Genomic DNA, 26,089 nt, shown 5'->3' with positions numbered 1-26,089 from the left:
ACAACAGTTCGGTCCGAAATCAGCTGATAAGCATTCATTTATTGTGATTTGCCGTATAAGTACGACACTTTACTTCACTTCGACTCAAAACAATATGTACAGTCTATGCTCAAAACTGTTGGACAAACGTTTATTTATGTTGCCCCCAGAGTGACGCACAGCTGCAGTTCGAACCCACCAATCAAATTCATTGGTCGATGTCATCACGTAAATGTAATGATTGGATTCTTCTTGTAGTACATCTACGTACTATCAAGTAAACATTCCAGCAGGCTATTACACCTTTTCCATCTTATAAATATTTGGTATGTATTCTTCCAATCACAGTATTATTTGCCTCTGCATTGTCTACTTATTGGTAAAAATTGGTAAAAATGTATTATAACCAAATAAATATCAGAGCTTTGAACGCTGCTTTCTGTCAAAGTCCAGTGTAACAAAACTTTTCTTTTTTTCAAGTAGCATTTTAACTGCTTTGTTTTGTTTCTCCAACTTCTGAATAAAATAAAAAGTTACAGGGCCGTTCTCATTCAGACATGGTTTTCACTGGACAGCGACATCTTGAAAGACTGCATTGGAAGTATTTATTTAATGGTTAGCATTATACTACTTGTAGTCAGTACAAATTAAACACTCCTAAATGGTAACTTCACTTACCTGTGACATTCGTATTGAAGTTAATTGCAGTGTTTATTCATGGATGGCATTAATGGGAGTGTGCTAAGATTATTCAAATGCTTCTCTTTTGACTTAAACGCCTTTTTGAAGGGTTTTCTTTTCAAATTCAGTCGAAACTACTGAAGGCAAATACGGAGACTCAATAATTATAGACAGAGACATTTCCAACATGTTTTTTTTTTTGACAGATTTCACATTTTATTAATGCACATTCCTTTCATTCACCTCATTATAGTAATGTTTTTTGTATTGTTAGATTTGTCTTTTTTTAAAGTATGATAGATATACACGCTAGTAGCTTTGAGTAATGGCGACATGCTGCTGCTGTGCTCCTGAACACAAATCCTCCCACTGCTTGTTTGTGGTGTTGGTGGTGGTAGTGGTGGTTATGACTCAATAACGACTGACCTGCTCTAAACTACAGCTGAGCCCTGGAAATGATATCAATCTTCAGGGGGACTATCACTATGTAAACCAGTCTTTGTTTTGGTTTTCTTGCTGATTTGTGCACTTTGTTAAACAAATCAGTGCGAGACTGTGTTTGCATTTAAACACCATTGGTGGACAATGAAGACCGAGACATAGCAGCTGTTTCTATGAGAGTACAAACTAGCCCAAAAGGCCGCAACATAAATGTCTCTGAATGTGGATTTTGAAATCAAAGGAGGTGAAAGTGGAGAGCAGACAAGTGGGACATATACTTAACATTTTCTTCCTTGATACTTTAGTGGATAAATTAAGAATACTGTACTTGCATGTTTTGGGGGAAAATATGCAAAGGGCGCTCATTTCTACCTCTTTGCAAGTATTTTCTTGCTCCACTTGCGTCACTACACCTCCAGACCTCACTTCAAAAAATCCCATTAGGGCCAAGGTCACTTAAAAACAATGCACTTAGCTGCAAACAATCAAATCTGGACCAGGTCACATAACCTCACTGCTGTACCGTACATCCTAAGTTCCTAGTGTTGCAGCCCATAGTAGCACGTGTCAATGTGAGGTATACGGTATATGACATTTAGAACTTGTGGTATGATAAATGTTAATGACATTATTGTTATGTTCAAGACATTTCAGCGACGTACATGATGAGATATTGCACTGACGATAACCTTCAAATACACTGCACACAAGCTCACTCATCAAAACAATTTGTTGGGGCTCACGAAGGAACGATGTGCTTCAAATTCAACATTTTGATTGTAATATACATCCTCAAAAAGTGCTTATGCATTATGAAATAACCGCAGCTCATTTTGAATCAGCATAACACTTAGAGTTGACTTTTGTTTGTGTTTGATTGAATCTCCTATCAGCCCCAATTTGAGCATTTCCAAACGAGGTCGACATGAACACGCTGTTGCTTTTTCTTTTCAGTAATGCACAATGTTGGTATGCACACGTTAAGACAAATAAAAGCATTGATACAAAAGATCCAAACTCAATGGACACACACAACAAATCAGTACATGTTGGTTTGTGCACAAGTCGTTCCTCCCTTTCTGTAACCAGCAATACCAAAGTACCGCTACAAGAAATAAACACTCAGTCGAACCGGTTTCTAGCATAGCGCTCATTTTTACCATCTTTCTTGCAGGATGTCCTGCAGTGTACTGACTACAACTCCATCTTCACCTCTTTTTTTTGTATCTCTCCGGAACCAAAAAATGGTACCTCATTAAAAAAAAACACAGAATATTTACAGCTAGCAGTAAAAAGAGTGTATGTATACCTGTAGTAGAAGAAGAGCTCATGTCTGAAAGCAGGAAAACTGCTGCACGGTGTTTTCTTAGTGCTGTTATTGCAAAGTGAACGGGGGCAAAGATGGGGGGGGGGGGGTCAGTTATGCGTGCAATCTCCAAGAGCACTGCTCCAAAGGAGAGGTTCAGCAGCTGTTAGCAGCTGATGGATGAACAAAAAACAAAAAGGTTGAGGATGTTGTTGTGAAAAGCTGTACAATAACATCGCTCATAATGCTCCACAGTAGTGAAAAAATGCTTTGATTTGGATGAACTGTCTGACAAAGTCGTTGGGAACACGCCGTGTCACCATGTCAAGGTCTTTCTTTGTTGCTACCCAACACTTGTGTTCCCTTTTTTTTTGTGTCAAAATGTATCCGACTACATCGGTGAAAAGGTGTGCAGCGTGGTGTGGATGTCAAAGCAGAAAGGAGAGAGGTGTCCCCGCACCTCTTTTTCCTGCCCCTACAATGGAGCAGTTACACAAACATCTTCAAAAAAGAGGGAGAGATAGGAAGAAAAAAATAATGTCCTGATGGGTGCCGGAGACAAGAGTTCACCTCGGTGTTGAACAAAAATCATTTAAAACCTTCCTTGGGGATAAAAAAAGAATATTACCGTCATTTTTTATCAACAATCCGATTAATATCAACGATGACATGTTTTGAAGGTTGTCAGATATCACCATGTCACCCCTAAAACAACCAAATCTATTTGGGTTGGTGTCTCTGCCACTGTCGTTCATCTTGTCCCCCGTCACTGTCCCTGTGTGTCAGGGTTGACGCGGTCCTGAAAGATGTACAGGTTGTTAGTGGCTGCTATGGCGATGATATTCTCAGCCGGGTGCCAGGCCATGTGCAGGATCTTCTTGGTGAAGTCCAGGCTATCTACGCCCACGTCTCCCCGTCGACGCTTGCCCCCCGTGTACACGCGCCGGGTCCGCAGCACGGCCCGAGGTTTGCTGCTTTCTCGCCACGCTTCCAGAGTCACGCCACGCCCCGTCTCCCGGTCGAACATGCGGAAGAAGCTGTTGTACGTGCCTGTCATGATCACGCTGAAAAGAGAGCAGGAGAGGGTCATGAATAATGAGATGTCATTTTGAATGAGGGCAAGTGAATGCAGGGCAGGAGGGTTCAAGGACGCAAGGGAAGGTAGGAAAACAGAAAGCACAGTGACTGTAAGGGTGCACAGATTGATTGGATTCCTGCAAAGCTTGTCTGTGTTATTGACTGAAATGTCTGGTTACTGCAGAGGCAGAGCATTTAGCAAAGAGACTCTCCCCTTCCTTTTTCTGTCAGTGGACTTAAACACAGAGCACACTGTCAATCCTTGTCTTCTTGTTTTCTCTTCCACTTACCTGTCTGAGCTGTTCCAAACACACTCAAACTTGTCAAAGATGCAGTCGGTTTCATAGAGGGAACACAGCTTGCTCCTCAGGTATTCATGGACCTGGGGATCATAAAGAGAAACGACACATGCTTACAATCAGATTTGTTACTGTCCCCACAAAGGGGACATTAGTTTTGCAGCAGGAGCAAACAGAAGATGACATCCAGTAAGAAGATAAGATAAGAAAAGAAAAGATTCTTATCTTCTGAGATTTTATATGGATTCACAAGTTCCTAATTTTTTTTTTTTTTTGGGCTAATCAGTCACTCCCTGTTAAGTGCTAATGCTAGCTCTTTAACTCATTAGAATGCCAAATGGAGCAGCAAGAAATTCAGCCAGTCTCACAGATGACTGGACTAGAGCCTGAAGTGTCTACTAATTCAAAAACAGACTTTGAATCATGGATCCAGAATCGCTTTGGATCGAAAATAGATTCTCAATCGAATCCTGACCCCAAGAATCAAAATCGAATCGAGAGACACCCAAAGATTCCCAGGCCTAACATACAGCATAAAAGACAACATCAACAGTAAAATCAAAATGAAAGTTACAAAAGATTATTTTATTTTATCAGTGAACTCCATGTACCCATTGTCACAGTCAAAATACACAGACCTCACAGTGACTTCATAAACTAGATTGGGAGAGATACATTGACTTTTCACATGTGAAACAGATGGAGACCTGTGATGTCGACCATTGGTGTTTTACTCTCTGGAATAAGGGCTCTATTTTTTTTTTTTTTCAGTAACCATGCACGCTCTGAATCACATCATGCTTCATCGCTTCTTTTATAATGGATGGGAACCTCGTGATATTGAAAAAAGGATATGAACTACATCTGGAACTATGTTTTCTGAGGTACTTAATCACTTAAGTCTGACTTGGTTCCAACAACATGTACATATAGCGCCCCTATTTTTCTACACCATAAGTGCCGTTGCAGTCTGAGTGGTGTAACATACACGTGCACATGATGGCTGCCAGGCATTCTCTCTGTCTGTTCATGTCTTCAAAAATGAACACAGTCATAAGATGCAGTATGCATATGGGCGGTAGGGGCAGTGTAGAGGCAGAGGGGATGTTACAGGGTCGACTCAGCAGTAGGGAGAACAACTGGAGAAAGTTTTGAAGACAAGCTGATAGACTAAGTCTGCAATCATCCACATCTGTATGATGTTTCATTTCCACTGCACTGCAACAAACAGGCATGTAAAAGCAGCTGGCGACACATAAGGACTGTTTAAGAAGTTGACATTAAAATCTGCAAAAACTGGAGTCTTCTGAGCTGATCTGATGTCACTATTGATTATTGACGTTAATATTATGTTAGTTCTGATCGCAGAATCATCACGTTGTTAACCTACACGTTGTCTGGAGCTCACATCCTAAACATCCAGTAATTGCATTCAACCTGAGCTCTCTCTGGTTTGCCCTCTAGAGGTGACCTCCAGTAACACAGGTAGCAAAGTATGTGAACAATTCCGTTCAGAATCCAGCTGGTTGTGTACACTAACGCAAGGTTAACAATCAGATTTCTAGACTTTGTCCCCTGCTGGACATCAAAGATAATTCAGGTTGAAGGCACTTCATACAGTCTGTAGAAAGGAGCACAAAGCGGGAGACAGCTGCGCTACCTCACCTGGAACGTCTCTACTGGGCCTTTGTCCATGTGCAGGTCCCACACCTTGGCGGTGAGGTAGTCTCTGGTCAGCAGGTAGCGTCCACTGTGGCTGAACTTGACGTCCGACACGGAGGAAATGATCTCTGAGAAGAAAGAGCGGCTCCCTGGATCCTCAGGTTCCTCAAACACTGACCAATGACAGAAAGTTACGGTGAATTTTATAACCCATCAACAAACATAACCAGCCTATTAGCATTGTCTTAACTTCTATGCTCACTAATCACCACCATCATGCTCACGTTTGGTGTGTCTGTCACAGAGCGCGGACGCCCTCATGTCGCAGAGGCGCAGGGTGCCTTTGCTGCTGCTGTACACAAACAGGTGACAGTGGTGCGGGTGGAACTCCGCTGATGTTATCACCTCCGTCAGATCCTCCATGTTGGCTGGTTTGATGTCCACAATGTCTGAGGAAAATCTCTGTTAGGGATAAGACACCGCAGAGATGGCACCACATTCTCAATAGGGACACAAAAGAGCAAAGACACTGCATGGACAGAGAGATGATGTCATGTTTTCACTTTTTAATAACAGCATGTTCTCCATGCCCCCAAAACTCAATTCAAATAACCCCCACCACCCCCCTCCCCAGAAATGCTCCCCACTCTGCTCCTCTCTGTTCTATTTGTGGCAGTCCTGTGTGGTTCAGTAGAAAGTGTACTGCTGACTGAATTATTTAAACTCTTCTTCCATAGATGCCTCTCTCCATTTTCTAGGTCAGCTTCCATTTGAATGGGAAGTCACCGAATGCAGCCCATCCAACACGCTGCAGCCTGCGATGAAAAACACACTCCCTGGCGGTACACGGCACTCTAAGAGAAACATCAATCCAAACATAGCTATGCACCAGTTACATTAAATATAAATCCAGGATGAATAAAGATGAGTAGACATGTAAAGTATATATTTTGTCTGCGTGTACATTTCAAGACACGAGTCTTATGTTTAGATTTATGTTTTTGCTTTCCACATTGGTCGTAGGAGTAGACGGCCCCCAATGTTTAAACGGACAAAAACACGCATGGTATATTTCACATGTAGTTTTATATAGCATTGTTTAATTCTGAATGTATGTGCATACAGTCCAACAGAATCAGCTTCTGCTTCAGAGAGCATCTCAAAGCATGTATATACATTTTGGTATGTGAAGCACATCAACACTTCTCGTTCTTGGTATAGAGTCATTCATATTTTCATACATTAATTAAAGCAACAATATGTCACTTTTCCTTTTTAAAAAAGTTGTTTCAAAGTTAATCTTATAGTACAACAACTTTAAACGCTGACTTTAAAGCTGCTTAAAGTATTTTAGCTGGTTAAAAAAGTGACTGAAATTAATATTGATGTCTTTTAATGACCTACAAAACCAAAAGAAACCGTCAGTCACAGGAGTGATTATTCTTTTTTTGGGGGGGGGGGGGCTTTTGTACCTTTTAATGCAGAGATAGGACAGTGGATAGAGTTGGAAACTAGGGAGAGAGAGGGGAATGACATGCGGAAAGAGGCCATGGGTGGAAGTGAACCTGGGCCTACCGCTTGACATGTGCACATGGGACGTACGCCCCTATCCGCTGCGCCACCAGCGCGCCCCAGGAGGGGGCTTCGTTCTTATAAAGTAATTTTAAGGCTTAAAACTGCTGACACCAAAGTGTTTGGTGTTTACCTGACAAAAACTATATTTTCTACGGCCCAGATTCTTGACGAGTGTTATATTTGACTGTTTAAAGAAAGTACACACATGTACATACTACTTTGCCAACAGGGGGCGCCAAAATCAACACAAACCTCTTTAGAGTTCTTTAGAGGAGCTTTAACCACTGTAATGAATAAAATCAGGTTTGGATGATGTTCTAGACTTCCTGATGATTTGAATATGAACTGAGCCCAGACATTATTTGGATTTATTATAAAAGTACTTTAATCAATAGGACCGGGCGCAGAGTGGAAGCACTTAGTACTTAATCTAGCTCTCTTTTACTTCCGCTCTTTCTATTTACTTCATCAGCCCTGTCCCAGAAATAGATTTAGAAAAATACTATGATCATATTCATCATATTGCTGCTGAATACTTTGTGATAACATATTGAACATTTCTCAACAGTGAAATAAGTGTGTCCAATGTGCAATTTGTCCACTATCTCATCCACTTTTATTTAGCTGAAGTTCTGGGAATTTGATCCCCTGTGATGTTGTTAAATCCAGTAAAAGATCCCTAATAGAGAACGTTCAGGGATGTTGATGAAGTGTTATCAGTCCAATATGTATGATACACATGTGCAAGACAGTTACACAGGCGATCCCTGGGATAATGTCATCAGATTTGTTTTTACTAATTTAGGAGATAAAAACAGTGAGATTAAGACAAAAGAAACCAGCGTAAGGAAGGATACTGAAGCTGCGATCTGTGATGCCCAGGTGCCACAAATTGATGCGGAGATCATCCGCAGACAGGTAGGTCTCCCCGTCACTGTTGACAGAGATGGAGTTGACATGGTAGGTGTGTCCATTGGAGAACACTCGTCTGGGTCGAACCTCTACCATCAGATCTGTGGGTCTCAACACCGGCACCTTAGAAACAGACATTAAAGAGATGAATGAAAAAGTTAAGGAAAAGCATGAAGAGGACGAGCCATAGAGAGAAAATGATGCTGAAAGGCCAATGTTAGAGGACATGATGGAGGGGTATCAAGACAAGCACCACTCAACATCTATCGATACATATGATATCCTACTGAGCAAAATAAAGGTGGGCATGTGCAGGCTTGCATTTGTGTGTGTGTGTGTTTGTGTGTGCACGCACCTGCAGAGAGGTGATGGTAGAGATGTCCTTGAGCCGTCCCTCCTCATCTTTCAGGTTGTATCCCTCTGGCCTCTTGTCTCGCTCGCTCACCTTCCACAGTTTGATGGTCTTATCTGTGACAGGCGCGGAGATTTTGCACATCATGGAGAGTTGATAAAGTTCAGAGGAAGGTGACTTTAAATGCTACAGATAATGCTAACTGTCAGTGGGAAAGACACCTGATACGTTCTCTTTCTAAGCCCTCTTTGTTAGGCAATCAAGATGAGCAATTATCTGCAATGAAGTCGAAAATTTAACTTAGAGAAATCTATTCTGTAAAGTGAGCTCCATTTCTTTAACACACGATCCCGTTCTCACTTATTAAAGAGCAATTAAAGCAGAGATTTCATCCTGTGGTTTTCACACTGGCAGGTTGGTGCCACTACTGTAGCAACAAATATGACTCCAGTGACTGGCTTGCTGTCATATTATCCCCTTTGGTAATTGAAGATCAGGCCAAGTCGGCATAATGCTGGGAATTGGGAGGTCTAAAGTGTGTAATTTACACCCCCGTCAGTCGTATCACTTTGCATATCTTTGCAATCAAAAAACAATTATCATCATGAATCTGGTTGATCTGAAAAGCCCCGTTTCCACCAAGCGGACCGGTTCAGCTCGGTTCAGTACAGTTCACTTATCTCTGGTGTTTCTAATGTCAAAAGTTGGGTGTGGTCCTAAAATAACCCATCCATACCATCCTACTTTTTTTTGCCACACTGCAGTCCGTTGATTGGTCAAAAGAATCTTCACTTCCCATGTGACAGCGGTAATAAAGTACAAACACCAAACGCACCATGTTTAAATATCCTGTGGATCGAGAGAGAGTAATTTAAAGGCTGTTTTTGTTTTTTTGCGACTATTGTCAGCACATAGCTCCGCCCCTTGAACAGCCACGTAGATGAAGACCTTCCTAGGAATCATTAATCTTTGTTTACTGTGTCAAGTTCTTCTTCTTTGTTGAATTTATTGGCTGTCTTACACTATGTAGTGCCGCTGTGACTTAGTGATGTGTAAGGGTACGGTTACTGTGGTTTCACTGTACCAAACCGTACCAATCTGTACTGAATCAAACAGGACTGCTTGGTGCTGGAAACGGGGCTTTAGTGTCCCTGGTTTCTCACCATTGGTGGAGAGGAGGAAGTGTGCTGCATTCTGCTGTGACAGCCATCGGATCTTGTTGATTTTCTCCTCGATTTCTAGACTTTTCAGGTAGTCAAAGTCCGGCTCGTGGCTCTGGAACGTGCTGTAGACATTATACTCCCCCGAGTCCAGTGTCTCCCCTACGTCCTCCAACTCTCCTTTAGACTGTACATGGGAATTAGAAAGAGGGGGGGGGGAACCGAGATTTGCATCAACATTTATGGGGATGAGCAAACTGTTTAGGGTGACTAAAAATGCTGAAGTGTTTTAAATGAATGAACACATGGGTCATATCCTTGGTGTAGAATTGAATGATTAAAATAAACTGACCTCGGTCTCTCTCTGAAAGATGACCACTCGGCCACCTTTATCCCCTGTGGCCAGCAGGTCCCCTGTCTGGTTGAACTCCACCGTAGAGATGACATCAGCTGGGAGGACAACAGGAAAATAAATGAAGTTAATATCTTAACTGAGGTCGGGAGCAGGACCACGCCTAAACCACACCTTCAATCACCTGACAAGCCTACTTATACCGAGCCATCCTACTCCACCCAGTTCTTAGACCAACCATCCCTTCCCTTCCTCTCATTCATTCACCCACCTTCGTCATTCCTTCATCTTGTATTTTTAATTCCAGGAACAGTCTGGGCTGTAATCAGCTCGTGCAGAATTATGCTTGAGACAAACCCCCATGCTGAGTCTCCCTCTGCCTTCAGTCAGTCCATCCTTCCAAACCAGCCAACTGACAACATCATCTTATAACTTTTCACTTAATCAACTCATCTTAACTGACACTGACCTGTTACTAAGCAACCCGAGTAATAATCTACTAAACTCTACGCTACGCCCCCATTGTTACCACAGACCGGCTGCCCAGTTTTATGTACATTTATTTGTGTGATTGAACTGATCCTGCAGCAGGTTCATTGAGTCTGTTCTGTGATTTAGAGGTTCCAGCCACACTAAGAACAGTCTACTGTTATGTGGACTTACAGTATTCAGAACCCGTGGCTGAGACGGACTGATACACATTTTAAAAAGTCCTAGTGATGTTGGTCTCTTGTCCAATCAGAACACTCAATTAGCACTAACTGTTTTGTAATATAATATAATACAATATGTTGTGACACTACACGATATGATACGATATAATGTAATAAGATATAATACAGTAAGATGTGATACTAATATTAAGCTATACTTCCCTTAGGGGAATTTGTCTCACACTCACATGCTGCGCAGATTTAACTGCCTCCACAGTTTCATCAATTTATGAGAACATTATAAAAAAAACATAATCTGCATGTAAACAGAGAAGTACATCCCACTGAAAACCTACAACAACATATATCACACATTGCCTATATCTCAAAAGATCTCCATATAAGAGAAAAAGAGAAATAAGGGAAAACGATACGAGAAAAATAAGAGTAGTAACAAAAAAAAGAGTAATAACAAATAAGACACAATTATAAAAAGATAGAAACAACATGACTGAATGAAAAACTAAACATACAGCCTTAAGGAACATTAAAACATTTGGCTTGAGATGGGTTCAAATGAGTTTTTAAAAGCTGTTTAATCATAGCAGAATGGTATCTGACACCACAGAGACCAAGATGACACCCCGTCTGTTTTACCTTCAGTGACGTAGTCTCGAAGGAAGGTGTGGTTGATTTTGGGGCTCTCAGCGTCCTCGCCCATCTGAAGCCGAGGGAGGGTGACCCGCCAGCGCGCCCGTCCTGATGGGAAGGGTCCAATCCGTGCTCTCTCTCCCCACCCAGGCTCCGCCCATGCTGCTCGGGCCTAGCGGAGCGGCCTGGAACAAGGCATCCTGGGAAAACCAGCCAGCCGGAAGGATGGAAGAAAGGTAAGAAGGCAGGAGGGGTAGAGAGGTTGTGAAGAGGAGATGGAGACAGGAATGGACAGGGAGAGAGGGGGGTGGGGGGGAGGAAGATAAGAAGTGAGAGGGTAAATGCAGCGAAGTGGAAGGTGAAGAGGTGGAAGATATGAGGCAGAGAGGAGAGGGTGCAACGGCTGGTTATGAAGTGAGTATTAGACACAGAAAAAAAACAGGAACGCTGTCATTAGGCAGGCTGACAATACATTTACACAGCATGCCAAATGGTGTGACCTTTGTTAGACATTCAGCACACTCATTAGCAAAGACACACGTGTGCAGAAACACAAGGCTTAGTCAAGACTGAAGCAGATCCCAGAAAATAAACAAAAGGCTCCGGCAGAGAAACAGAGAATATTTATCCTTCTGTAGGCAATAGAGAAGGTGAAAATATCCATTAAGACATCCACCCTGTGTAGCTTAAAAATGCTCTTAAGGTGTGGTAGTCCTCTGCCTACTTTCCAGATCCTGCTCTCTCATCACACACACACACACGCGCACACACACACATCTCAAATACATAGTCCTTGACGGAGATCAGAGGAGAACGCGATGTCTTGCCTGTGCTGCAGGAGGGAGACAGGCCTCAGCACACCTACCAGTCCGCCTGCTGCCCGTGCTGCTGCTGCTGCTGCTATTCCTCCCTGTCTGTCGGAACGGAGAGGAGAAGGAAGAGGAGGGATAGAGAGAGAGAGAGAGAGAGAAGACAGAGCGAGGGTGGTGGTGGTGGTGGTGGTGGTGGCGGTGAGAAGGAGGAGAAAAAAAGAGAAGGAGAGAGGGACAGCGAGGAGGATGGAGGTCTGCTGGCTGCTGATGCTGTGGAACTGATTCTGTGCAGCATCCACTGTGTCATGGCAGCCTCCTCCTGGAGCAGCCAATCACGACACAGCTGTCAACGGTAGACCCACCCACTGCAGATGATGAAGGAATGAGGCGCCGGCAGAGGGTGCTGTTACACATTAAATGATTGTTTGGTTCTCACTGGAAATATCCAGGTTAAAATGTAGCTGTTTTATATAGGAAGGTATTACACCATTAAAAAAAATAACTTTAAAGGTTTTCTAAACTGCAACAGGAAAATACATGTTTGTGTGCAAACAGGCTTTTTTTTTTTTTTTTTTACATAAAAAGTTTCCTGACAAAAAGAGTAACCAACAAAGTGAACAGATTTATGTGAATGAAGTTTGGGCAAATTACTAGAAATAAATAATGACGTCATAATGATGGCATCTATAACACCAAAAAGCAAACAGAATATAATAGGTTGCATACATTACAACTTTGTTTGTGTGCATTAGCAAAAAAAAGTGTTAGAAATGTAATATTTTATAGTGAAATGACTGTTTTTTCTTATATTCCTATATTTACATGCATTCAAATAAACAAGTTCCTTTGCATTTGATCTTTTACCTCTCCTGCACATATGCAATTCCTTGTTTTTGTTTGTTTGTTTGTTGTTTTTGGAATTAAAAATTATTAAGTATGCAGCCTACTGTGTGTGTGCAAAGAGAAACCTCCTGATAACAGTCAGGCAAAAATGACATAAGAAACGTGAACTTTTTGTAGGTCGTCTAAATGTACTGACATATGACAGAGGGACTTACTCATGAGCCCATTCTCAGAGAAGCAAAGTCATAGATTGGACCCAGCCCAGTCATTGGGTAACGAAGATTAATTCGGTCCCATTTAATAAATGAACGTGTAGTGCAGCCAGATAGGATAGGCTAAATAAAGGTCAGGGATTACCTTGACGCAAGCCTTTTTCCACGAGCTGCTCCATAGACTTTGCCGTTCTCACCTGCTCGTCGCCGTAGTCTTGCCTGGGCTCCTCCGCATGGCACGCGTTTCTCCGAGACGGCTCTGATAACCTCAAGCTGAGTTTGGTGGATCTTTTCTCGCTTTACTTGAGCGAGGGGATGCCCTGTCTGCAACCTGAGGCGCTGGAGTCCATGGAGTCCGGGAGCGCGACTTCTGCCAGGGTGTCAACTGCTGCCACCGCGGAGACAGAAGAGTCCCTCCGCACGGTAACCGAGGAGAGCAAGCCGCTGACGATGAAGGGCATGGGCTGGTTCTTCTCACCGCTGTGGAGCCCGCGCTCCAAGACGCGTCGCAGGAGGTTTGAAGACGGCATGAAGGGCAACCAAGTGGAGGCATGGCTGGATGACCACTCCGACTTTACCAGGGCCTACTTTTTACGCAGAGCTTCCGCGTAAGTCACAAACTATAGCAGCATAAATGTGTTTTATCAGGGTTTTTTTTTTAAATAATTAATGAGTCCAATAAAACTAATTATAGAGCACGCGCTTGAAGTTGTACTTTGGAGATAAGAAAGCCTTTGATCCCCTTTTGGCGGGAACTCAGTTGTTACAGTAGCTCAAAAGTCAGAGAAGGACAAGATAATGAAAGTGATGAATAGGCCTACAACTACAACAACAACAACAACAACAACAACAATACTAGTATCTTAATAAAAATAAAGACAATGTATTTCTCTATATTTATTTTGGGTCTTTTTTTTTACTTTATTAATATAGGACAGTGGATAGAGTCCGAAACAGAGAGAGAGAGTAAATGCAGGAAAAGAAGCTACAGGTCAGGCTCGAACCTGTGCCGCCTGCTTTGAGGACTATAGCATCTGCTAACCGCTAGGCCATCCGCGCCACCAATTTATAGTTTGTTAATTGGCACGGCAAAAATTTGCTTTATTAGGCTATATTGCCTCAAGAATGATGGAGTAAAATTCAAGTTTTGGTTGAACTTTTCCATCCAGTAATTTTTGTTCTCGCTGCCGTCCCCTAAAGGGCCATTGCTCCACAGACAGATGTGTCCCATCTGCAGCCCAGGATACCTAAAAGCAACTCGGACCACTCTTGCCTGCAGAAGGCTCTGCACCATCGCAGAGGTTCCTCACCTCTCACCAACCCACACTTGAACATTTCCTACACATCAGACAGGCTAAAACCCCTCGCTTCCCACCACGTTGCCTCTGAGTGGATCGATTCCTTCACGCCGGATGTGATGGGGTGTCACTCCCCTCTCTCTCCTCGCTCTTCTCGCTTCTCCTTCTCCCCATGCCCCCCTCTTTCTCCCATATGCCCAGGTTCCCCTGAGTTACCCCACTTCCCTCTTCAGCCTCAGTGTACCACTGCCCCATCACCTGCAGCCTGCGGAAATGGCGAGTGCTGCCCGTGGATGAGGGGGCTCATGAGAGGAGGTCTCAGTTGGATGGGTTCTGTCGCAGAGCTCTGCCTCGGGGCTGTCCTGCATGCTGGGGAGCTGCTGGTGGCTGAGGGTTGCTGCCTCTCCTTGGTAAAGAAAGACTCTAGTGGAAGGAGCACGTTGGAGGAGGCGGTTGCTCTGATGGAGTTGGGGGGCTTGAGTGAAGGGAATCTCTGCAGCCATGCACACATGGAGCTAGTGAAGGGCATCATGGGATGTGTGCTGGCTACAGGGTCGCCAATGAACCTCAGAGAAGTATCAGAGGTAAACTTTCAGACTTTCATGTTAGTTGTCGATGTGTTTTTAGTTTAAAACTCTTAACCTAAATGGGTCAACTTTCCAGATAAGCTCTTTTTAGATGGCATGTTGGTGTTTCCATGAAGGGTGGGGCTGTTTAGGGGAATCCCAGATGACGCACCAGTTCCTAATCCTTTAAGAGACGGCTTCCACCGATTTAGCATGTGATTATCGAGGCAGTGATGTTATCTACTACTCCCCAGTCTGTTCTTTTCCTTACATAAACCCACACATACACACAAGCCTGCAAAGTGAAATAGGGCTTATGATGCCCACTCCATCCTTACATGATCTCAGCACCAATGAGATTAGGAGTCAGTGCCAACACCTGGCATAGCGCCACGCCAGGTAATCCCCAACCAGTGTGGGTGTGGATGGGAAGGCATAGTTCTTTTTATTCTCCGGGACACCACTAGTACGGATAAATTAGGGTATTCCTAGCTGGGTGTGGGTCAAGACTGAGGAGGGAAGTTGGTGTTACAGTCCTACATAAAGATCTTGATACACATAATGGTGCATTACACATGATTTATGTAAAAGTGGTGTGCTTTTTCTGCAGTGTGGTTTACGTAAATGTTTTTTTTTAACCTCCTTAGGACCCCCGGTTTGAAATAGATGAGGATCAATCATCAAAAATCAGGACTCTTTTGAGTATTCCCATCAAGAACCACAGAGAAGAGGTAGCAGTTTTTTCCATTTATTTTTAGATAATTTCTCCCTCTCTCGCTCTCTCTCTTGCCTTATCCAGACAATGTACAAACATATTCCTATAGAAATAAACAGTGGATCATTGTAGCTGAAGTTATAACAAAGATCCCAATGAGCATTTTTTAGTTTAAAAGACGTTTAGAAGACGTCAGTGGCCAATGTTGAAAAGACATTCAAAAGTAAACGTCTCTTCGGTTGATTCAACGTCTATGCTCGGATCACTGTTTCTGAATGTGTCACAAGAGTCATTACACATTCACAAGCTGCGATTTTCAAGATGCATCTTATATTTTTAACAGCTAAAATGAGTGCATAATCGATCACTGCATCGTATTCACCAACGAAAAATAATGCAGTAGATCATTTTTTTCAAACTCTTTACTCCCTGTTTCTAATATCAACGCTCTCCAAAGTCAGTCACTTACATTTATGTCAAACACTGATCCTGTCATGTATTAAGTACCTAGTACGGTCTTTCTATCTAGGGCAGTGGTTTCCCACCTTTTTTGGCTCGGGACCCCAGATTAACTGGAACTCTGGCGACCCCAGACATCCAAATCATATTCAGCATTCTGCTTAAATTAATTTGTTTTCAGTCATGTAATCGACCACATTTAGGCCTCTTCATGTATATTGTGGACAGAGGAAGGCTGGATGACATTTCTGTACAATGGATGACAGACAGAAACTCTATAGGTTTCTTGTTTTGGCATTGGCTATGGCTCCCAGTAGCCTGTGTTCAATATATTTGAAGATAAAATGTATTTTTATTAATCAATAAAAACAAATTCCAGGAGACCCTTTTGGACTTCCATGCGACCTCACAGGACCCTAAGATTGGGAAATCCTGGTCTAGGTAGTCAGAGCTACATAGCTTTAGTATCTGAGAATGAGCAGTCTTAATGTCTCTATGTTGATTTTATTTCGCCCAATGCATATGCTGAAAATTGACTTCAGACAAACAATCATCATTTCCATCAGCCTAAAAAATGAACTAGTTATCAAAACTTCAAAACAAAATTGTGTTTCTTCGGTTATTTGGTCTTAGGTATTAGATGTTCAGACCTTGATTCAACCTGTTTTCAACCAAATATCAACATTAGAATCTTGGCTGGTGCTCACTCGGACTGTACAATAATATAACACTTCTCCTTTTGTGCACAGGTGGTTGGCGTGGTGGTTATGCTCAACAAGAGAAACAGCTCTGACGTATCAGTTTCTGTTTTTACCAACATGGACGAAAAGGTGAGTCATCTAAAGTTTGGACCTGTTTCTCGTCACACAAAAGATAACTCCTACCAAGTCCCCATATTGGATTTGATTTATTACATGAGCACTGATAAATAGTCCAACAGCACTGGGACTGTGTCTCACTCCATCCCAGATGCTATGAAAAATGTACATTAACATGACATTGTTGATCAAACTGGGACCTCAGAATGACTCGTGATTAAACAACTGTCAACAATCTCCAGGTTTACTGGCTCCATGATTTGGTCTGTTTTTGTTTTGACCAGAGAAGGTAGGCGGTAAAAACGGCAAACAGCAAACCAACAGGTGTTGCAGCGATGGAAGCGGGCAAGCAAACTGGTTCAGATCTAACTGATTCTACCCGACCTTCAAAGCCTCAGAATTTTTCTAATAAGATCGGCGACGTAGAAATGTGGTCAAACTAGGATAAATATTGGAGATGCTTTTGAAAAATAGAGCTGGCTAAACACTGAAGCTTCAGTGTTTGTGACATGACAACCTGTGTGAGCTTCGACTCGAGAGAGAAGGGGGCCAGCTCTCTCCAATGTTTTGAATTTGGACTGCAGTACCCGTTTTAAACGCTAGGTGTCAGAGTTACATATTGCTCCTTTCATTTCACTGGCCAGGTGCTGTCCAACCACATGGATGTGTTGGGGATGGTTCTGGATAATGTCCAGTTATATGAGAGCTCAAGACAAGAGGCCAAACGCAGTCAGGTAACAACAACAGGGAACAAAATGAAGTCAGTTTTTTTCTATGTCAATGTAACTCAAACAATTTATGCCTGATTCTTTGTTTGTGTATCAGGCCTTGATAGAGATGGCGCAGGTATTGTCAAAGGAGCACCATTCCTTTGAAGTTCTGCTGAGCAAAATGGCTGCCACCATCATGCCCTTCACACGTTCGCAGTACTGCACAATCTTCATCCCCAGTGATCAAGACGAGGTGCTTTTTCCTGTTCACTCTTCTTTTCTAATTTCCAAATCGCTAGTCTAGTCTTTTCTAACAGGTTTTTTTTCTGTGCTTATGATGGTTTTATTTTAGGATTCATTCTCCAGAGTGATCCACCTGGAGTGTGAAGAGCTTGGATCTTCCTGCCAGATCTACAGAAGGTACCTCTTCATTTAGAAAAGATTATTACCTGGTTGATGGCATGTTGACTGATTTTTGCCATATTGTTGAAACGTTGTCCTGCGCTTATCTGTATCAAACCAAACGATATAGTCTTCATCTTACATCATACTTATTCAAAATGCTTCCATGTCATTTTTTTCAGGGAGCATGACGTCAGCGATATTGACCAGTCATATGCCCTCCGAACTCTGCTGGCTATGGAAACACTCAACATGTTTGAGAGTTCTGACGAGTCAATGAAGAGCTTGATCTGCTGCCCTGTCAGAAATGAGAGGTCTGAAGATGTTATTGGTGAGACTCCTTGAAATGACAACAGGCTTCATTCATTATTTATATTATTAGTCTCAGCTTCACTCACTCACTTCTACAGATCATGACTTCTCATCGCTCATGCCAAGCACACAGGTAATGATGTTTACTGCACTGAAAGGGACGTGAGCGTTTTGTAAACAGCGTGATTAAGAGCAGGAGGTAAATGTTTACTTTAACCACGATAAAGCGGCGAAACCATGGGCCAGATATACAGATGAGACGAACTGATGTAGTTATCTTCAATACTCAAGTGGACGCTCTGAACTGCAGTTCTTTTACTTCTACTACTACTTCTACAGAAGAGATTGACGCTTTCTTTTTGCCAAATAAAGTGAATCCTCTTGTTTATTCCTTTACTGTCATACAGCCGTGTGCCAGCTAATGAACAAAAGGTGCAGAGACTCAGACGAGTTGGAGGCCTTCAACAGATATGATGAGCGCCTACTAGAGGACCTGGCGGTGTACTGCGGCCTGGCTCTACAGTACGCCCAGGCTGTGCAGATCACTGAGGAGCGCAGGGCCAGTATTGAGGTCACACAGGAGGTGGGTGACCCCCCCCCCCCCTTGTTTTTCTCTTGTCTATAGCTCAGGGTCAAAGGTTAAAGGAGTTTGAAAACCAATGCTGATGTTTTTTCTTCTTGCCACAGGTTCTAGCCTATCACATCACAGCAGCAGAGCAAGAAATCCAAGTACTGCAGGTGATTCTTTACTTTGTTTTTTTTTGCACATACAAGGACTCTTTCAGATCCTGCATAGCCTCGATGCAGCTCATAAAAAAAAAAGTGGAAAGGCAAATTTAGGCCATCAGCATCATGTATGAACTAAGTGTTCCTCCGAGCTATCCTTAATTCACCCTCCCTTATTGTACTGTCAGTCTGTCTGCAGTCCTGGATTAACCCCTTAGTTTATTTCTGCATGTCAGATTAATTGGCTTTTATGCAAACGTACAACTAATCCTCTATCTACTTAAATCTCTTGATTGGCAGCCATGACTACATGTGAGTGGCTGTCACTGCCTTCCAGTAGCAACGATTGAAAGTGTTTTTCCTCGGTTGTGTTTTCAGCATGAGTGTTTATTTTTTATGGCTTTTTGTTGTTTCTTTTTTCTTTTTTTTTTTCAGGAGGCCGAAATTCCTTCTGCCGATTCACTGCGTATTCTAGATTTCCATTTCTCTGACTTCGGTCTGCCAGAAGACATGACCTCTCAGGCCACCGTTCGGATGTTTCTGGACCTCAACTTGGTGCAGGATTTTAACATTGATTACAAGGTGACTGACCCGCTTGTGTTCAGGCTTCATGATAACAGCTAACCTTCTGGAAGAGATTAATATCACAGTCGTTTCAGTTTTTACAAAAGTTATTCCAAGCATAATAAATCAGAGGCAGACTCAGAAATACTTTACTAACACACAGCTGGAGATTCTGACGTACAGTTTGTGGGAGATTAAACATTTATAACAGAAATAGGAATTAAATGAAACATCTAATTGAGAAAAAGAAACAATAGGTAAATACAAATGTAAACAACAGTAAGAAATATACATAATAAGAAATAAAATCAATAGAAAGAGATCAAAACAACAAAAGAAATGTAAACAACATTAAGAAATTAAAAAACAGAATATACATCTCAGTCTGTAGACTTGGTTTGGGTTGGGTTGCTGGTTCTAGTCCCGGTGCAGACCTACTCTGGAAATTGTTCTGGTAGGTCTGGTCTGCCAGATCACTTCCTGAGCACTGCCGAGGTACCCTCGAGCAAGGCTGAATGAATACTGAGCGGTTGATGGATACTGACAGTGAGATGTGTCTTTGGTTGGTCATAAACATCAGACCATTAGAACTGATCAGAATAGAATTAGATTTTACTTTCTTTGTAATCGTTCAAAGTGTTGCTCGTCTCTTTTCTCCAGAGTCTGTGTCAGTGGGTCCTGACTGTGAGACGTGGTTACAGGAACAACGTGCCTTATCACAACTGGAACCATGCACTCAGCACTGCTCAGAGCATGTTTGCTATGCTCATGGCCACAAACCAACTCCAGGTCAGTGTGTTTCTCATGTGCCATTACCACCATCACTCTAAGTCATGTTTAAGCGTGCTCAAAGAGCGTAATGCGTAATGTGTCGGTTCCAAGCGGCAGACCTGGTGTTAAAAAATGAAGCCACTTGGAAGTGACTTAAAATTTTGTAAACAAATGACTAAAACAACGAGCTGATTTGTGGTCTAGATTCTCCTGACCTGCTAGTTATGTAACTTTTCATTTAAATAAACTATGCTGATGTTTTTGGGCGAGTTATTCGAGGACTGCTTGGAGTTTTAAGTACACTGCGGTCTCATTTAATTGGAACAGGATGAAATTTGGACCTTTTAAAACCTCTTAACTGCTTTATTAAGGGGATCAAAGCTGTCTGGAGCTCGACCTCAGTGACCTATGTTGTTCTTTTATTTAAGTCTCTCTCTCTCTGTCTCTCTCTCTCTCTCTCACTCTCTCTCTCTCTCTCTCTCTCTTTGTCTCTCTCTCTCTCTGTGTGTGTCTCTGTCTCTCTGTCTCTCTGTCTCTCTGTCTCTCTCTCTCTCTCTCACTCTCTCTCTGTCTCTCTCTCTGTCTCTCTCTCTCTCTCTGTGTCTCTCACTCTCTGTGTCTCTCTCTTTGTCTCTCTCTCTCTCTCTGTGTCTCTGTCTCTCTCTCTCTGTGTCTCTCTCTCTCTTTCTCTCTTTCTTGATCTCTGGCAAACTAGTCATCGCTTCTGATGACTCAGGGTTTGCACACACACCTTTATAAAGGTTCTAAATGAAGTAACATATTTATAAGGTGTTAATGTAGAGAAGCATTAAAATAACCTCAAATAAACTATACCTCCATTTCACTCCTCTTCCCTCCCTCTTTTCTGTTCATATTTCAGATTATTTTCTCCCGTTCAGAGATTTTAGCGTTGATGATAGCCACGCTGAGTCATGATCTGGACCACAGAGGAGTCAGCAATTCATACATAGAGAGGTAAGACATGACATCCCTGTCTCTCAGTGTTATTTTGTAATTGGTCTGTATATCCTCCTGGTTATCCTATCACGGCTTTCTTATTCCTATAAAATATGATGTGTCTCTCTCTCTCTGTCTCTCTCTCAGGAGTCAGCAGCCTTTAGCTCAGCTTTATGGACACTCTTCTCTTGAGAACCACCACTACAACCTGTGCCTCTTCATCCTAAACAACACTGTAAGACCTCAGCCGTTCATGTTTTCATTTGTTCAATCTCTCTCTTTTTAGCATTATTTGAGCCACATGTCAAGACGAGCCACATGGAGTCCTGGATATTGATTTTAAAAAGGGAAATTTGTGTGGTTTCACTTTTAATGATAGTGAAATATTAATTATTTGTCATGATTTGGTCTGGTTTGGTTTTGTTTTTCAGAGTTTAGATTTTCTTGTTTTAGTTTTTCTTATTCTTCACTAGTGTTGCTTGTTTCCCTTGTGTTTCTTTAAATGTTTTCTAGTTTAGCCTTTAGTGTTTTCTGTTTTATTTTGTAATTTGTTATTCTTGTATCTCTCTATGTTCTAGTGTGTTTTATTACATTATTGATTTCTCTGAGTGTCTTCAGTGTTTCATGATTAAACCAAACCAAACCAGACCAAATCATGACATTAGTAATAAAAAATAATACTTTGAATATTTTCTGTTTGCGAGTACGAATTACAATCGGAGCTGCGATTCCCTTTGAAAACAGCATACTGTCCGATATTATTTAAAGCTTTTCCGTGTGAGTCAACGTGTAGAGTGAAGGCCCTAAGTTTGACTCGCTCTCTCCCTCCTCTAGGGGAGTCAGATTCTCAACGGCCTCTCTGCAGAAGAGCACAGATCGGTTCTACAGATGATCAAAAGGGCAATCCTCGCCACAGACCTCACCGTCTACATGGAGTACGTTCAAACTTGTAGAGTCTGCAGGTCAAGTTGTGAGCGTGTCATGTTCAATCACTAAAACCTTTATCTTTGTTTGTAGGAGAAGAAAAGAGTTCTTTAGCCTCTCTAAGAAAAGAAAAGTGAACTGGAAGAGCGAGAAACAGAGAGATTTATTGAGGTGAGGATAATATGATGATGATGATATATGATGGAGAGGGAGAGTACTGTACCTTTAAGACATTTCCTCTAACCCCATAGGTCGATGCTGATGACAGCCAGTGACCTCTCTGCTATCACGAAGCCTTGGCATGAACAACAAAGAGTAGGTCTCATTTTCTTTCTTTTTATTAATCTGAACACGTCACACAAAATCTCTCAATCACTCTGAGTTCAGTAACCTTGACCTCTCTCTCTCTCTCTCTCTCTCTCTCTCTCTTTCTCTCTCTCAACAGATCGCCAACCTGGTTTCCATGGAGTTCTTTGCACAGGGGGACAAAGAGAAAGAAGAGTTCAAAATCAAGCCTGTTGTAAGTCCTGCTGGCTGGATTATGACTTTGACATGTTATGTGTTGGTTTGCTCAGAGTGAGATTAAGGGCGCTATCACACTAGGCCCGGTTGGAGGAGGTGTGCTTCGGGGCGGTACAGTTCATGCTCGAGCACAAGCGTGAGTACACAACGTGATCATGAAGTAATCAATCCCCGCCTTCCATTATCAAGAAATCCTGGAGTGTTATGACTAAAAGGACTCAAAATAAGCGACAAACTCAGCAACGTAGCTGTCATGTTCTCTGTGTTGTTCTCCGATGTGCAGCTGCAGACTCGACCATGCGTCCCTTTTTATTTATTTAATATTTTATTTTTGAGTCTACCTGACTTGTAAACTAAGCACGCGTCATGATCACCTAAAGCCATGCGTATGTTGCATTATGACGTTATGTACAAGAGGTAACCGTGCTCAGGCCCCGTTAGTCCTGGAGCAGTGTGAGTGCAGGCCAGAGGGAACTTGCAAAAAAAAAAGTCAATGTCTTTCTGTGTAGTGAAGTAAGAGTCACATTGTCTAACCTTGTCAAGAGTAGAGGAGACACAGAGAAAGGTGTTTTAGATATTTCAATTATGAAGTTGTGTTGTTTTTAAGGAATTGTCCGTCTTATTGATGTGTTTAGTCTGTGGTGATCATCCTGTAGTTATATCAGATCCTAAAGGATGTTTAGTCTTACTGCACAAAGTCTTTCAAAGACTTTTACTGCCTCTTAAACCTTTACAATAAAACTTTGTGTCATTAGAGGACCGACTACAGATGTGACCTCTCATGAAATAGTCCTGTTCTGTTTTTACAGCCAGTTCTCTCTCTCTCTCTCTCTCTCTCTCTCTCTCTCTCTCTCTCTCTCTCTCCCTCTCTCTCTCTCTCCTCACCACCAGGGCATCATGAACAGAGAGAACAGTACTCGTCTGCCATACATGCAGGTTGAATACATTGATGACATCTGCTACCCACTCTACAAGGTGTGTAACCTCAGCAGTTGTTTCTGTGTAGGTGGATGTAGTCCATATAGTACATGCATGAGGAAAGAAGTTCACCTGGGGCGCTACCCACCTGGACTATTGTAGTAATTATTTTAAACAGTGGCCTGGCTCAGGTCCTGCACCTTTTATAACCTGCATGGCACACAAGCAAGCAGTTAGGAGAACGTGAGCAGGGGAAAGTATTCAGCAGGGAGAATGACGGGGAACCAGACGTGAATTATTGTTGTATACTCACACAGAGATGTAAGACAATAAAGACAGAGATTTATTTCTCACTTAATCTCTTTATTTAGTCATTTGGTTTACATGTATGTGGAAATGTAGAGTTTAAATATCAAGACAATTTACGCCTCCTACACTGTTCTGTTTTTGTTATCTTATAAGTTTGTTGCAAACAACACTGTGTGACACAGATCTTATATAATGGGCACAGCATGCATGCACACTGTGCGATGAGGTACCTGTGAACAGTAGGCTTCAAGTCAAGTCACCACGCAGCGTCATCAATGTGCAGCTGAGGTTGCCATGGCAGTCAGCAGAAAGCGACGTTCATGTTCATAGGAAATCTTATATTATCTTCCCTTTTTGTGTCTTTAAAGTTTTCTACTTCCTCCAGTGTCTTAATGAAGCCTGGTCAATCAGACAGCAATTATTTTTTATCTTTTGTCTAAAGTACTCCAAATATTTCATCGTTGCCCACGGCAACGGAAGGTTCCTAGTCCTCTAACACCTGCACACGGCTTCTTTTAAGGTCCTACTGACTTGTCATCTGCTCTAGTTTTTCATTCTGCTTTAAATCATCACACTCTTTGTCCCTGTTTTCCCTCAGGCTGTGTCAACACTGTTTGACTCCTGCTTCCCACTAATGCTCGGTTGCAAAAAGAACAGAGAAAACTGGCTGCTTCTTGTTAAAGAAGCGGAAGAAGAAAGTGAAAACAGTTTTTGTAGCATTCCTCTGGAAACACATGAAAACGACGTGGGGAAGTTGCAGACTGAGGAGTAGAAGACCGGACAGAAGATTGTTCTTCTTCTGGAAACTTCATCACTAAATACAAACCTGATACCCACACATCAGAGCTTTGTCTGACACTACATGTTATATATGATTTACAATATTCTTGTACAGTAATGTGAGCTATGCCGCATGATGTTTTGGACTTTTCTGAACTCTGTAATGAATGTAAATGTTCAAAATCATAAAGACATGTTTGTGTAGCCACATCCAATCAAACCAGAAGGTAACTTTTTGTGAGTGGCTGTTGTCTGCCCTGGTTTGTCATCAGAGTAGATAAAGAAATAAAGTTTCTTAGATAACTTTTATTTTGAGAGGTATTGATTTCTGTCTCCTGTATTTTTATTTGCATAAATGTAACACCATGCAGTCAAAGGTAGAAACCAAAAACTTTTGAAGGCTGGTCATGGGCGAGCACTGATCTTTGATGATAACTGTTAAAGCCCTGTGGAGGACTTTCTTTATACTGTGCTCATAACACTTAGAGCCACGTGGCCAGGTCAGCGAGTTAATCTGGGAAAATTGTGGATGAGGAATAACACGTGTAAACGCTAGGAACACTGGGAAATAAAATGTATCAACATGGGTACGTATCAGACGTATGAACTGATACAGAAGGGAAGAAACACATGCACTGGGAAATCAGACACAGGTGAGACTAGCAAGGCACCTATGAGGAAAATGAAGGCGATCAATATAAGACATCTACAAATTAAATGTCAGGGCGGCTGTGGCTCAGTTGGTAGAGTCGGTCGTCTCTCAACAGGAAGGTCGGGGGTAGCCACATGTCCGATGTATCCTTTGGCAAGACATTTAACCCCAAGCTGCTTCATCAGCGGAGTATGAATGTGTATGAATGGATTAGTTACTTCTGATGGTCACTTTACACAGCAGCCTCTACCATCAGAGTGTGAATGTGAAGGTGTGACCTGCGGTGTAAAAACACTTCAAGTAGTCAGAAGAGTAAAAAAGAGATAAACAAGCTCAAGTCCATTAACCATAATCATGTGCGGTTCTAGCCAGGGGCCAACAGGGGCCAGTAAGCCCCTTTAAGACTGATCTTGGTCCTCCCCTGTGGCCACCCCTCTAAAAAGGAAGAGCCCTCCTAATAACACACTGGAATTTGACTCAACAACCGGACTCACAATCTAGTATTAAATACTGTTACTGAAACAAATATAAATCATGGTATTTTATGATGTGCGCTATCATTTGGCATGATATATATTATATTTTTTAAGCGATCATCTTTGTCTATTTTTGACCCGGGTTTAATGTTCCCCTCTGACAAAACAACTGGCCCCAGTTTGGCCCCCCTCCGTAAAAAGAGGTCTAGAACCGCCACTGACCATAACGCTCTTAAAGTTAGA

General features: G+C 42.2%; 2 protein-coding genes across 5 annotated transcripts; one reads left to right on the top strand and one right to left on the bottom strand.

Moving 5' to 3' along the window:
• Nucleotides 1–850: 850 nt before the first annotated feature.
• Nucleotides 851–12,194, bottom strand: ppp2r2ca (protein phosphatase 2, regulatory subunit B, gamma a). Of its 4 annotated transcripts, none has more exons than XM_065959018.1 (10): nucleotides 11,928–12,194; nucleotides 11,107–11,503; nucleotides 9,797–9,894; nucleotides 9,448–9,631; nucleotides 8,288–8,400; nucleotides 7,878–8,055; nucleotides 5,730–5,894; nucleotides 5,449–5,618; nucleotides 3,775–3,866; nucleotides 851–3,471 (listed from the first exon to the last, which is right to left on the bottom strand). In XM_065959018.1, the coding sequence occupies exons 2-10, from the start codon at nucleotides 11,168–11,170 to the stop codon at nucleotides 3,174–3,176; spliced, it is 1,362 nt and encodes a 453-aa protein (XP_065815090.1). In that variant the 5' UTR covers nucleotides 11,171–11,503; nucleotides 11,928–12,194; the 3' UTR covers nucleotides 851–3,173. The 4 variants fall into 4 exon arrangements, with proteins under 4 accessions (XP_065815090.1, XP_065815097.1, XP_020497561.1 ...); XM_065959025.1 differs by having other exon boundaries at nucleotides 11,107–11,300; XM_020641905.3 differs by having other exon boundaries at nucleotides 11,966–12,194.
• A 446-nt stretch (nucleotides 12,195–12,640) lies between these two features.
• pde5aa (phosphodiesterase 5A, cGMP-specific, a) lies at nucleotides 12,641–25,043 on the top strand. Its single transcript, XM_029278894.2, has 20 exons — nucleotides 12,641–13,575; nucleotides 14,168–14,849; nucleotides 15,479–15,562; nucleotides 16,755–16,835; nucleotides 17,468–17,557; nucleotides 17,649–17,786; nucleotides 17,886–17,953; nucleotides 18,118–18,266; nucleotides 18,655–18,830; nucleotides 18,935–18,985; nucleotides 19,409–19,555; nucleotides 20,198–20,326; nucleotides 21,189–21,283; nucleotides 21,413–21,500; nucleotides 22,100–22,200; nucleotides 22,283–22,360; nucleotides 22,441–22,504; nucleotides 22,635–22,709; nucleotides 23,603–23,686; nucleotides 24,537–25,043. Exons 1-20 carry the CDS (start codon nucleotides 13,283–13,285, stop codon nucleotides 24,708–24,710), a joined length of 2,847 nt encoding a protein of 948 aa, XP_029134727.2. The 5' UTR covers nucleotides 12,641–13,282; the 3' UTR covers nucleotides 24,711–25,043.
• The last annotated feature ends 1,046 nt before the right edge of the window (nucleotides 25,044–26,089 follow it).

This window comes from Labrus bergylta, chromosome 1 (assembly GCF_963930695.1).
Source record: "Labrus bergylta chromosome 1, fLabBer1.1, whole genome shotgun sequence".
Lineage (NCBI taxonomy): Eukaryota > Metazoa > Chordata > Actinopteri > Labriformes > Labridae > Labrus > Labrus bergylta.
This window is presented reverse-complemented; position numbering and strand designations above follow the sequence as displayed.